Source organism: Salvelinus fontinalis, chromosome 9, assembly GCF_029448725.1.
Source record: "Salvelinus fontinalis isolate EN_2023a chromosome 9, ASM2944872v1, whole genome shotgun sequence".
Classification (NCBI taxonomy): domain Eukaryota; kingdom Metazoa; phylum Chordata; class Actinopteri; order Salmoniformes; family Salmonidae; genus Salvelinus; species Salvelinus fontinalis.
In genome coordinates, this window is record NC_074673.1 from 23,943,928 (window position 1) to 23,958,028 (window position 14,101).

At 41.2% G+C, this 14,101-nt stretch overlaps 1 protein-coding gene across 4 annotated transcripts in view; it reads left to right on the plus strand.

Annotated features, from left to right (window-relative positions):
• The first annotated feature begins 735 nt into the window (after window positions 1-735).
• The window catches only part of LOC129862294 (casein kinase I-like), an 85,336-nt gene continuing 71,970 nt past the window's right edge, over window positions 736-14,101 (plus strand). For 2 of the 4 annotated variants that reach the window (XM_055933790.1, XM_055933791.1), the window contains exons 1-2: window positions 736-1,120; window positions 10,960-11,294. In XM_055933790.1, the coding sequence (XP_055789765.1) occupies window positions 11,117-11,294 (178 nt within the window). In that variant the 5' untranslated portion in view covers window positions 736-1,120; window positions 10,960-11,116. The remainder of the gene's footprint in view (window positions 1,121-10,959; window positions 11,295-14,101) is intronic. The other 2 variants (XM_055933788.1, XM_055933789.1) reach the window with 1 other exon arrangement.

Here is a 14,101-nt window from a genome sequence, read left to right on the forward strand (position 1 = left end):
TTCCACTGGATGTCATAAGGTGAATGCACCAATTTGTAAGTTGCTCTGGATAAGAGCGTCTGCTAAATGACTTAAATGTAAATGTCAATTCTTGCCTGAATTTTTTCATTATCCACCTTTCTTTTGAGACTTTTTCATAGTATATTTTCTCTTGATTGCAAGCAATCAATGCACAAAGAAATGTAAAACTATTTTAAAAGACATTGGTGATTTTATCAGTGTAATCAGTTCGAAAATATTAGGATGTGTTATTGACATGATTATATAGCCTACTAAGCAGATGTGCAAAAAAAGTGTTTAATTTGCCAATGAATTGGGCAACTATAATTTTTTGGGGTGCAAGTGCGTGGGAGGTCACATACCGAGAAGAAATCTACTTCACCCCTGTTTACAACTGTGTTTGAAGCCACACTTTACACGAGGGTAGCTCTCCAGGAACAGGGTCGGAGAGCCCTGGTACATGATGAGATTATTATGGATAAGAGCAGAAATGTTTTGTATTTGTCAAGCATCGATCATCATGTCACCAGAATAAAACCCTCAGCATTTATTGGAAAGGAGCATCAAGCTCATACCGTGCACTTTTACCACCCTGTAAAGTTCATCCAAATGTGCTTACTCTGTAGCCTAACAAACTGCATGGTCTCCCTTGTCGTAGTGGGAGGACCACACAACATGTCATCGCGTGACTCCCAAATTTACTTCGATATGATTGTTATTATAGGCTATCAATAATTGCGCATAAAGGCGTTTCTACCGCCATTTCTCGCATGATTAATTTGACAACGCAAAAAGATCCCACCATGTCGAAACCACAAATTATCTGTTCGCATTCATACAATTGTACCAAACCGCCATACAAAAATTCCGCACTTGGTTTTATTTTCGTAGACAGATTTTGGACGGAGTAAAATCTCTCGCTTCGCCTCTTCCTTCCTTTCTGGTTTGGATCAACACTTCCGGAACACTTTCATATCAGTGGAGGCGAACTGAACAGGGCTCTGGGAGGCGTAGCTTGACATAACCTTAGCCAAATTGACATCTCGACCTTGTTTCTGGCGTAATTGTCACTACACAAACGGAAAATAAATGACTAAATGCACCCAGGATCACATTGAAAGTAAGTTTATATTTCCACAAACCTCGCAAGCTAACATTGACTAATAGCTAAAGCTAGGTCATTAACGTTAGCTAACCGCTGCATTTCTGAACGACGCCGGCTAAGTTTAACAGCTAGCTAGTTAGCTAACTAACAACTTAATGGCCTGAACTAAAGACAGTGTCTGGACAATTAGCTACCTTTAGCCAGCTAGCTAACGAACTACCTAGACAACATTTTGACCACACAAGGAATGCATCTTGGTTGTCTGTTTTGTTTGTGTGGTGCCGACAGTGCATGGAATTGGGAGTGGTTGGTGTTTGTTGCCAGTCAAGTGCGAGTTTCCGTCATTAGTTAACTAACTAGCAAGCTATATCGTTTATGGGCTAATAAATTAGCTAAGATTAGTGATTCGTTTTATGTTCTAATAAGTAAAACGGAGAGTCGCTAGTTTATCATAAGTAACGTTAGCTAATGTAAGCTAGCTACAGTAAGTTAGCTAGTTAGGTCCAGTATCTGTCTCGTTACTCAAAACCTTGTCAGAACCAAACTAGCCAGGTGTCTGAGTTGAGCATTTTAGCTAAACAATATTCGTCTTTCCAGCTAACTAATCCAACCCTTCCTGAAGTAGTATGCAACCTACGTTAGGTAACTGGCTATGCTATCTAGATTATATTGACGTTATGGTCCTTGATCCTGTCCAGAAGTTAGGGGTCCAAGTAGTTGAGGCTCGTCATAAAATGTACAATAACTTTTCAATGTCTTGTCTAGGTGGCCTAGCCACATCCTCCTTCAAGATGGGACGCTTATAATAGAGGCTATCTCGTGAAATAACTTTAAGTAAGAATTTGGTTTTGGAAAATTATTATAGTTTAATCTACTCTGCTGGTTCGTAGAGGTGTTGGTCCTGTTTGGGTTGGAATTTAAGACAATGTTAACAGGAAAGTATCAGGCTATAACAAGTTGACGATCTATGGAACCCAGGACTCCTTGCAAAACAGTGGCTGAATTGTTACTGAGTGGGCTATCCTGGCTAAATAAATAATATGAAATGAGACGAAAAGTCAGTCCCATTGCCTGCAGTACCTGCGGTGTGTTACAGGGACCACCTGCCAGCAGTCTTAACCAATTCAACATGTAGAATTGTGGACGGCTGTCATCAATAGTTTAACACCCTTCAGCGTGCCAATCCAAAAACTAAACTAAAGCTTGGGCAGTATGTTCCAATGAGTCTAAAATATGAAGACAATCTAGTCAGCCCTACCCGATCAGATCAAACCTCCAGCCGCATAGTTAGCTAGCTTGCACTGGAGATTGATCCAATGGTCCATTCAAAGCATGGAACTTGTATTTTTTTTTAACAATCTTAACTTGCTGATTCTTGACTTGGAAGGCACAGGTGTGGATTAACATTTTTTTGCGGAATATTCTCTGAGTATCAGAAACAGACATTTTATAAGACACCAGTTGCCTTCCACATTGAGAATGTAGAAAGTATCGGCAAGTAGGCTAAAGGTTGGTTGAAAATAAATGTACCATGCTTTCAATGTACCATCGGATCTACCTTAAGTACATGGCACGCTAGTTAACTATCCTGCCGGAGGTTCGATTCTGATCGGCTAGTCAGAGACCATCGGTGGCAGTCCTGCATCTTTCTGTAGCTTTGAAGAGATAATTTAACATTGGCTGTTTTTTTTCCTATTAGTCTAGGCCTGTGGCCAGGTTGTTATATCCAGACAAAATTACTACTGCTTTATTTAAATTTACTCTTGGACTTCCCAACCTTTCTGCCTGTGTTTCTAGGGTGTTAAACTTGGTGAGCAGGTGTTCATTTTTTTTTTTTTTCTTCACTGCATGTTCTTGACTCCATGGTAACACAGGACTGTCCATGTTACATCACTGTGTAGCAGGGGTTTATCATAGCTGAATTTTTTTGGAAACACTCTTTGTAAGCCATAATGCTCTTTAGGCCTAACCTATATTCCAGAGCATACAGTAAGGTTTAAAATGACACCAAACCTTGCACTATACCATCAGATACTGTCTGAAAGGAGCCCTGTGAAGGCTCAAATTGAACAGGACATTTCCATCTGTTAGAAAGGTATGAACAACCTGTTTTTTTAATTTTATTATTAATTTGTCATAGTTTGAGCTGTCCATTGTGTAACATGTTTGGCAACATAAGAACTTCACTCCATGGCGGTGTGACATTGTTTCATTTGATTAAATACCGCGAATGGAAAGAATACACAGGTCTTTATAAAAATAAAGTTGGTAGCTATTCAAGCAGAGTGAGAATACATTTGAAACACACACACATCAAACAACTACCAGTGTTCTAAGCAGTGTAGTGGCTACTGTGTCATTCCACACATTATAGTGTACCACATTATGATTCATAATACCCATAAAACCTAGTGGTCAAACAGGGAAATGGTTCCAATCGTTTTTCCACCATTCATGTTTCCCATAGGGGATTTTGGAAACACTTAAAATAAGGGCTGTGTTTTGTGTAGGCTTACCCTGTCGTAATGTTTTGATAACTGTAAATCTCTCTAGGACAAGGTGACTTTTATCAATATATTTGCCTGTATTTACCTGCAAAAAATGAAATGCTAATGTGGCTATCATAAAGAACTACAAATACCATGATGATCTGGTGACTTTTTATTTTAGTAATTTATTAATTACTACATTCAGCTAAGTCTCTTTTAAATGGACAATTGACAATACCTGTTTGCAAAGGTGTCGGCTAGAGTTGACGTGCAGGGATTTGTAGTCTTGCATGTCCAAGAGGGATAAACATGGTTATCAAAATGTCACGCCAGGGTAAGCCTACATTAAACACCTCCCTGTAAGTGTTTGTAAAATCCCATATGGGAAAAATAAATGTTGGGAAAATGACTGGAACCATTTCCCTGTTTGACCTTTAGGTTTTATGCGTATTATAACACCTACACTGTGGGGCTCTATAGTAGGCTTAGCCATGAAGTGTGTGAGGTGCACAGAGCTGGACTTCGATTAACAGGAGCTATGCAGAACCGCTTCAAAAATGAAGAGAGGTGAAGGGAGGAGGGAGCGTTCCACTAGTTCTGAAGTGGGAATATGTGAGGGTGGTGTGACTGAGTCACTGCAGGCGTGAGACACACACAAACATTCTCTATTGAAACACCAGCCTTTATTGTCACGATGGCATGTAAAAGACCTGCTCCTGTACTTTTTTGATTTGTCCTGCCTTAAGAAAAAAAAAAACTTTTTTCATTGGGCAGTAACTGGATTGAAGTGTAAAAACCCCTCCATCCACAGCCTTGTCACTCCAAACAACTAGTAAGGCATCAGTGAACCTGAAATTGCAATGAAATCCTACAATGTCTTGAATTAGTGCACATGGAACATGACCACTCTGAAAACAATCCTTAAAGAAATAGGCCTGTCAAACATATCGTAGGTCTAAATTCTTTTTTCCCCCTGATAATTTTCTCCAGTATTGGACTGTGTTCGTGGCACTGCCTTTTTGCTAAAGTTCTCCACATTACCGGCATTTCTTGTAGTGTAAATGGCCTGAATGGTCTGAAGTGTAGTAAACTGGAAGGAGAGGAGATATAATAGTGTCTTGTTCATCTCGTGTTTGTAACGGTTTATATCTGCCTCCCCTCACTTGACTGGTGAACCCCATCTCAAAGTTTTACAGGTTTCAATTATTCATGAAGCCCCTCTGCCGAGTGCCTTTGTGTCTGATATTACGTGCATTTTCTGTGACCCCAGGTCTGATTGGATGCTGCACGTCAAGGGTTATTTGCACTGATTTGATTGATGTGCCAGACTAACTCGTTTCCATCAATATTCTTCATGGACAATGGAGGGAAAATGCTTTGCTGGGCAGTCACTGTCAGATGCAGTCCGAGCACGCAGATCGGTTTAGCTTGAGAAAAGGGTCTCCAAACCAGCCTTGTAACAAATTATGGCCCTAGTGAAACAATCACAGTTTTGAGGGTCTTGCATCTAGGATGCAGGAAGCACAGAACTATCTTTGTCTTTTGATAGCCATCTCACAGTGACTGCTTTTTTTTCCTTCTATCACTTCTCCTCTGCGAATAGAAACTCTTTGATCCAAGCGCAGGAAATCTCTCATAGGAAGCTGGCCTAATTTGTGAGATCCCATGTCACTCAGCTGAATAACAAAACCATATTGTGGAGTACATTGACATATCCCTAGCACCAAGGCCCTCTCCTGCCATTGTCAGAGGGCGATGGAGCAGACAATTGTAGGAAATGAAGGGGGATCTGAAGACATTGATTTTCTTTAATGAATTATTAACCAAATGCTTAATGTTTTCTGCAGGTTGGTGAGACCTGTCCTATGTTTCATTTCGGTCTAGTAGTGGCAAATATATCATATACCATCATGATTACTGAGACTAGGTCAATTCCCCAAAATGTGTGATGTAGTCTAATTTGTTAATGTATGGGAAATAATTGATTCACCTAGTATGTAGGCCTATCCACTATAATGGTTGTAGTTAATAGCCTAAACTCTCACTGTGTAGGTAGTACAGTATATAGGTAGCCTACATATGCCTATTAGTTACAAATATGGTATATTTTCTAAAAGGTCACATTTGAATAATGTTTGTGACTATATTCATGGGAGTAATATCCCTCACATTAGTGTCAAAGTCCCATAAGTTTGCCTCCACAGACAAAAAAAACACAGGGTCTGTGTCACTTTGACAAGGTCACTAGTGCATATATTTAGAACACAGTTCCTGGTTTGTTGTTGTAGCTTGTTGTCAAGGTGCACGATCTACAGTTGAATGCTAAGGCTAATGTTTACAGCATTAAAGAAATCCTATTCATTATGAGCCAAAGTGCAGTTTTAAGTGCTTATCTCTGGAGAAACAAGACTTACATGGAAAATGAATAGGAACAGGAAACACAAAATGATTCGAAACGTGAGATTTTCAGTTTAAACATTTGAAACTCTTCAAATCAAATTTTATTTGTCACAAACATATTGAGCAGATGTTATTGCGGGTGTAGCGACACGCTTGTATTCCTAGCTCCAACAGTGCAGTAGGTTCTAAAAACAATGCACATTAATTAAGAAATATATAAATATTGGATTGAGCAAAGTCGGATTTGTATTGACTAAAGTACAGTAGAATAGAATACAGTATATACATATGAGATGAGTAAAGCAGTATGTAAACATTATTAAAGTGACTAGTGTTCCCTTAGTGGCCAGTGATTCTAAGTCTGTATATAGGGCAGCAGCCTCTAAGGTGCAGGGTTGTGTAACTGGGTGGAAGCCGGCTAGTGATGGCTATTTAACAGTCTGATGGCCTTGATATAGAAGCTGTTTTTCAGTCTCTCGGTGCCCGCTTTGATGCACCTGTACTGGCCTCGCCTTCTGGATGATAGCGGGGTAAACAGGCCGTGGCTTGAGGGTGGTTGTGCTTGATGTTTTTTTGTCCTTCCTGTGACATTGGGTGCTGTAGGTGTCCTGGAGGGCAGGTAGTTTTCCCCCGGTGATGTGTTGGGCAGACCGCACCACCCTCTGGAGAGCCCTACGGTTGCGGGCAGTGCAGTTGTCATACCAGGCGGTGATACAGCCTGACAGGATGCTCTCAATTGTGCTTCTGTAAAAGTTAAGGTTTTACTCCTTTTTCATCACACTGTCTGTGTGGGTGGACTATTTCAGATCGTCAATGATGTGTACGCCTAGGAACTTGGAGCTTTCCACCCTCTTCACTGCGGTCCCGTCTGTGGATAGGGGCGGGCTCCCTCTGCTGATTCCTGAAGTCCACGATCAGCTCCTTTTTGTTTTGTTGAGTGAGAGGTTATTTTCCTGACACCACACTCTTGAGAGCTCTCACCTCCTCCCGGTAGGCTGTCATTGTTAGTAGTCAGGCCTACTACTGTTGCGTCGTCTGCAAACTTGATCAATGAGTTTAAGGCATGCGTGGCCACGCAGTCATGGGTGAATAGGGAGTACAGGAGGGGGCTGAGCACGCACCCTTGTGGGGCCCCTCTGTTGTGGATCAGCGAAGTGGAGATGTTGTTTCCTACCTTCACCACCTGAGGAAGACCCATCAGGAAGTCCAGGACCCAGTTGCATACAGCGGGGTTCAGACCCAGGGCCTCAAGCTTAATGATGAGCTTGGAGGGTACTAGGGTGTTGAATGCTGAGCTCTAGTCAATGAACAGCATTCTTACATAGGTATTTCTCTTGTCCAGATGGGATAGGGCAGTGTGATGGCGATTACATCGTCTGTGGATCTATTGGGGCGGCAAGCAAATTGAAGTGGGTCTAGGGTGTAAGGTAGAGCTGATATGATCCTTGACTAGCCTCTCAAAGCACTTCATGATGACCGAAGTGAGTGTTACGGGGCAATAGTCATTATTAGCAATGGTGGACATCTTGAAGCAAGTGGGAACAGCAGACTGGGATAGGGAGTAATTGAATATGTCCGTAAACGCTCCAGCCAGCTAGTCTGTGCACGCTCTGAGGACGCAGCTAGGGATGTCGTCTGGGCCGGCAGCCTTGCGAGGGTTGACACGCTTTAACCTGTTTGGGATAGGGGGAAGCATTTTCACGTTTGGATGAAAAGCGTGCCCAGCGTAAACTGCCTGCTACTCTGTCCCAGTTGCTAATATATACATATTATTAGTAGATTTGGATAGAAAACACTGATGTTTCTAAAACTGTTTGAATGATGTCTGAGTTTAACAGAACTCATATGGCAGGCAAAAACCTGCCTATCGAATATACAGTGTCTATGGGGTCATATTGCACTTCCTGAGGCTTCCACTAGATGTAAACAGTCTTTAGAACCTTGTTTGATGCTTCTACTGTGAAGTGGGGGCGAATGAGGGGATTGAGTAAGGTCTCTCCCAGAGTGCCATGAGATGACCATGCGCGTTCACGTCAGAGTTAGCTGGAGTTCCATTGCATTTCTGAAGACAAAGGAATTCTCCGGTTTGAAACATTATTGAAGATTTATGATTAAAAACATCCTAAAGATTGATTCTATACTTTGTTTGACATGTTTCTACGAACTGTAATATTACTTTTTTGACTTTTTGTCTGAACTAAGCGATCGCGCATTGAGCATTTGGATTACTGGGCTAAACGCGCGAACAAGGAGGTATTTGGACATAAATTATGGACGTTATCGAACAAAACAAACATTTATTGTGGAACTGCGATTTCTCGGGAGTGCATTCTGATGATCATCAAAGGTAAGTGAATATTTATAATGCTATTTCTGACTTCTTTTGACTACACAACATGGCAGGTACCAGTATGGCTTGTTTTGGTCTCTGAGCGTCTTACTCAGATTATTGCATGGTTTGCTTTTTCCGTAAAGCTTTTTTGAAATCTGACAAAGCGGTTGCATTAAGGAGAAGTATATCTTTAAATCTGTGCATAATACTTGTATCTTTTATCAATGTTTATTATGAGTATTTCTGTAAATTGATGTGGCTCTGTGCAAACTCACGGGATGTTTTGGAGGCAAAGCCAAATGTAAACTGAGGTTTTTGGATATAAATATGAACTTGATCGAACAAAACATACATGTATTGTGTAACATGTCTTCCCAGGAGTGTCATCTGATGAAGAATATCAAAGGTTAGTGATTTAATTTTATCTCTATTTCTGCTTTTTGTGACCTCTCTTTGGTTGGAATATGGCTGTATGCTTTCTGTGACTAGTTGCTGACCTAACATAATGATATGTTCAGCTTTCGCCGAAAAGCCTCTTTAAAATCGGACACTATGGTTGGATTAACGAGAAGTTTATCTTTAAAATGGTGTCTAATACTTGTATGTTTGAGAAATTTGAATTATGAGATTTCTGTTGATTGAATTTGGCGCCCTGCAATTTCATTGGCTGTTGGCGAGCGGAACCCCGTTCCCAGACAGGTTCATGTCTTACTCACGTCGGCCACGGAGAAGGAGAGACCACAGCGGTGGCACTGTGTTATCCTCAATGCGGGTGAAATTAGTGTTTAGCTTGTCCGGAAGCAAGACGTCGGTGTCCCCTTTGTAGTCCGGGATTGTCTGTAGACCCTGCCACATACGTCTTGTGTCTGAGCTGTTGAATTGCGACTGACGTTTTGCCTGTGATTGCCTTACAGAGGGAATAACTTCACTGTTTGTATTCGGCCATATTCCCAGTCACCTTGCCATGGTTAAATGCGGTGGTTCGCGCTTTCAGTTTTTTGCGAAGGCTGCCATCTATCCGCTGTTTCTCGTTTGGTTTGAATAGGTTTTAAGTCACCGTGGGTACAACATCTCCTATACACTTCCTGATGAACTCCGTCACTATATCCGTGTATTCGTCAATGTTATTCTGAGGCTACCCGGAACATATCATAGTCCACGTGATCAAAACAATCTTGACGCATGGATTCTGATTGGTCAGACCAGTGTTGAATAGACCTTAGCACAGGTACTTCCTGTTTGAATTTCAGTCTATAGGAAGGGAGTAGCAAAATAGAATCGTGATCAGATTTGTAGAAGGGACGGCAGGGGAGGGCCTTGTAGGCATTTCGAAAAGTTGAGTAGCAGTGGTCCAATATTTATCCAGGGCGAGTACTACAGTCAATGTGTTGGTTGAACTTCGGTAGCGTTTTCCTCAAAATTGCTTTGTTAAATCTGTTGTAATTGGCAACGACCACTGTTAATCGTGTTGCTGTTGCACAGTACCTCACCTCCCCTTCACTTCTGGCCAGTGTGTTACTGACATGCCAATTTCACTGCTGCCAAATCAGTTTAGGTTTAATCATTTTAATTTAAGGGAGCTATTCATAAGGCCTGCTCTGCTTTGTTTGTGGTTCCCTGTGTTGCCATAAACCAACAGAGTCCCAAGCCACAGCTCTTGCATTGAATAGGGAGGTTAAGGGGACTGGCTACTAATGCTGCCACATCTCTCTCATTCCTCTTCATGGCCATGGCAAATTATCGCCAATCTGCACTGCCTCTGTACTTATGAGGTGGAATAAGATCAATTAAGCAAATACTGGCTTGGAGGAGGTTCCCCTAATAGCCACTACCAGCAATCTCCTGGGGGGGGGGGGGGGGGGGGGGTTTATATAGTAGCCTCTGCATGTAATCTGAGATTTATGAGACTGATTTTGAATTTGGTAATATTTTGTCTTGCGAGTTTATATCAACTGCAGGTCCCGTGTGGCTCAGTTGGTAGAGCATGGCGCTTGCAACGCCAGGGTTGTGGGTTCAATTCCCACGGGGGACCAGGGTTCAATTCCCATGGGGGGACCAGGATGAATATGTATAAACTTTCCAATTTGTAAGTCGCTCTGGATAAGAGCGTCTGCTAAATGACTTAAATGTAAATGTAAATCTTATCGAGATGGCTGTCAAACATGTTGTGAAGACAATTGATACTGTGGGAGTCATGAAATATTTATGAAGCCACCTCTTGAAATTTGCTAAATAAAGTATTACATTTGTGTGTGCAGAAAACAACAGGATAATAATATTGCAAACATGTAGCCCTAGGATGGGGCTAAGTGTTAGGCTACTTTACATAGGCCTATGTGAAAAACTTGTGAATAGTTCAGGATGGCACACATCTGAACTGTCCAGCAAGCTTGTCAAACTGTGGATTACCATGGGGCTCTGGGAAAAAGTATTCTGAAAGTATAAATTAAGGACTCCCCGATAGATATACTCTGGTAAACAATATAGTTGAAGTGGTCAATGTTTTTTTGTGGATTTATTTTATCCTGCTGTGGGGTTGTCATGGGTTATCAATACCTAGTCACTGCATGGTTCATCTCAACAGGACAATTAAATTAGACTATTTCTGACATTTCCTTTCTCCTCCTTTCCAGGATACCTGTGAAAGCTCTTGCTTCCCACCCAAATGTCACAGTGACAGGGGCGGGCGGAGGCAGAGCCCGTTGCCCCGGCCCCTTTGCCCAACTGCAGAGCAGCCCCTGTCAGGGAGCACACCCTCCCATTCCAGTCCTCTGGGTGGCACTTTGAGCCATGGAGCACCCACGGGAGAAAGAGGGTGAGAGACCTGCACGCAGCAGCAAGGCAGGTCAGGGGCGCAGCGGGCACTCGCGCCCCTCGGGATCAGGCTCCTCTGGAGTGCTCATGGTGGGGCCCAACTTCCGTGTGGGCAAGAAGATCGGCTGTGGTAACTTTGGAGAGCTGAAGTTGGGTAAGAACAGCCTAACCCTTTAAATAATAAATTTGGGGTGTTTGGAAATGACGATACATTATATACTGGATGTATGAACATTTGTTTAAAGCTGAAAATATTGGGCCTTGACTATGTTCTACTCCTCTTGGAAATGTAAAACCTTGTTCACTGATATATACCTAGTTCCCTCTTTTCACCCTCACTATCAAATTGTACATGGGGCTTAACTGTGTACACTTTGTTAAACACACTGTTAATCTTATCATATCTCGACTTGATTCAAGTTGGATGCAATGACCGCATCATAATGAGTTCAGGCCCCAGCTAATCTGCCATGGCTGTAGACACCTGAGTTGATACCCAGATTACATTGGCAGCAAATATGTATTTCATTTTCATTGTGGATAATAACTTGGAGAGCTGAATGTCTATCTAAGATATCTGGGTTGTCTAATGACTATCTTCTCCAGGTAGGACAGTGAGGAGCATTAAGCCATATGAAATGACTGAGCTATAGCCAGAAAGCTCAGGCTTTACTGTTTGTACTGAAATGGCTCTGTCCTGAAACTGTTTGAGAGACTAAGATTCTCCTTCCCTCTGCTCTGCTGCCGCCCACATGGAAAATAGTCCGGGAGGGGGTGGGCGAGAGAATGGCTTTTCTCTGGTATGCTCCATGCATGCACTGCTGAAGTTCTGAGGCCTATTGTTTGCCTATGGCATTGTCACTCAGCATGAGTGTGGCTGGGTTCCATAGGCTCATCGACTCACTTTTGAGGGATTTAATAAAGGCCTTAACTCTACTGACATTAAAAAAGCCTACAGGGTGCAAGACATCTTAACATTTTATGTAAATACTTAATGACTTAGGAGGGAGTTGTTATTCAGTCCCGTGTTGTCTTTTGACTAGATTGAATCAAATTTTACTTCATTATAGAACTGGGCGATATGGACAAAAATTCTTATTGTGATACATTTCCTTAATTTATGTTATTATGATAAATAGAATGTTAAGTTTAACATTAATGTGCACCAGTTGTCTTTTTTTTATGAACCTTTAAACTACTAATACTAGTTTGATGGTTGTAGCCATCAATTGTCCCATTAACAATCACCCATATTAGCAAACTCATTTCAAACTTTGCATTTCACTAGTGTAGGCTACTTATCATAATGAACAATATCAGCTAATTTCCTGCAATAAGTGTATGGTCTGTGTCGATACATTTTTCGTTTATCGTCCTAACTCTACTTTGTTAATCAAGGGACCTCACAACAAATTGTTCAATGTTGAAATTCCAACAATCTCAATGTTCAAGCAGAGGATTGTATTTGTTATGAATAGAACATGTCACAAGGTGTCTTCATTGAGCCAGTGCTAACCATAAAATAAGCCTCCATGATGTGTACACTAAACCTTTGACATTTTTAGTCAGGAATCTCAAAATATTAGTGTCCCATTTCAAAATGCAAAATTTCACTTTATATAGTATTCTAATTAAAGTACTTGAATCCTACAATTATCAATGTTCTCCCACTGTCCTACGTATTACCCCACACTTATACAAATATAATTTCACTGCTCTGCGCAGGATCATTGCATCCAAACACAAGCCTTGTTGTTCTCACTTTCCTACCTAGTGTCACACTGTTGACAGCGCTTTCATTCTCAGCTTGCCCAGCAAACGTGCTGAATTTCACATGCCTGCAAGGGGATTTATGCCGCACTTCTCTCAGATGACACCTTTTGTATTGCAATATCACTTACAGCAGGGGTCGGCAAAAGGCAGCCCAGGGGATTTTTTTGTGTGGCCCCAAGTAAAATAGAGTTAAATTCCTGGTGACTTGTCTTTTGACCCCCAAAAAATAATCCCTCCTATTAATTTATCTAAAAATGAGTTTCATTCAGGAAATCTGTTCACCAAGCACCCCTTGACTTTTTCTACATTAGGTGTGTTACAGCCTGAATTTAAAATGTATTAAATTTAGATTTTTTTGTCACTGGCCTACACACAATACCCCATAATGTTAGTGGAATTGTTTTTATTATTAATTAACAAAGAAAAGCTGAAATGTCTTGTCAATAAGTTTTCAACCTCTTTATTATGGCAAGCCTAAATAAGTTCAAGATTAAACATTTGCATAACAATTCACATAAGTTGCATGGACCCTGTATGCAATAATAGTGTTGAACGTGGTTTTTGAATGACTCATCTCTGTACCCCACACATACAGATAATTGTAAGGTCCCTCAGCCGAGCAGTACATTTCAACCATAAAGACCAGGGAAGCAGACATTGAATATCCCTTTGAGCATGGTGAAGTTATTAATTACACTTTGGATGGTGCGTCAATACACCCAGTCACTACAAAGATACAGGTGTCCTTCCCAACTCAGTTGCAAGAGAGGAGGGAAACTGCTCAGGATTTTCTCATGAAGCCTGTGGTGACTTTTAAACAGAGATTAATGGCTGTGATGGGAGAGCTGAGGATGGTTAACAACATTGTAGTTACTCCACAATACTAACCTAATTGACAGATTTTAAAGGAAGCCTGTACAGAATAACAATATTCTAAAACATGCATCCTGTTTGCAGTAAGGTATTGAAGTAAAACTGCAAAAAATGTGGCAAAGAAATTAACTAAGTTCTGAATGCAAAATATTATGTTTGGGGCAAATACAACACATTACTGAATACCACACTCCATATTTTTAAGCACAGTGGTGTCTGCATCATGTTATGGGTATGCTTGTGATCATTAAGGACTGGGGAGTTTTTCAGGATAAAAATAAATGAAAAGGAGCTAAGTACAGGCAAAATCCTAAA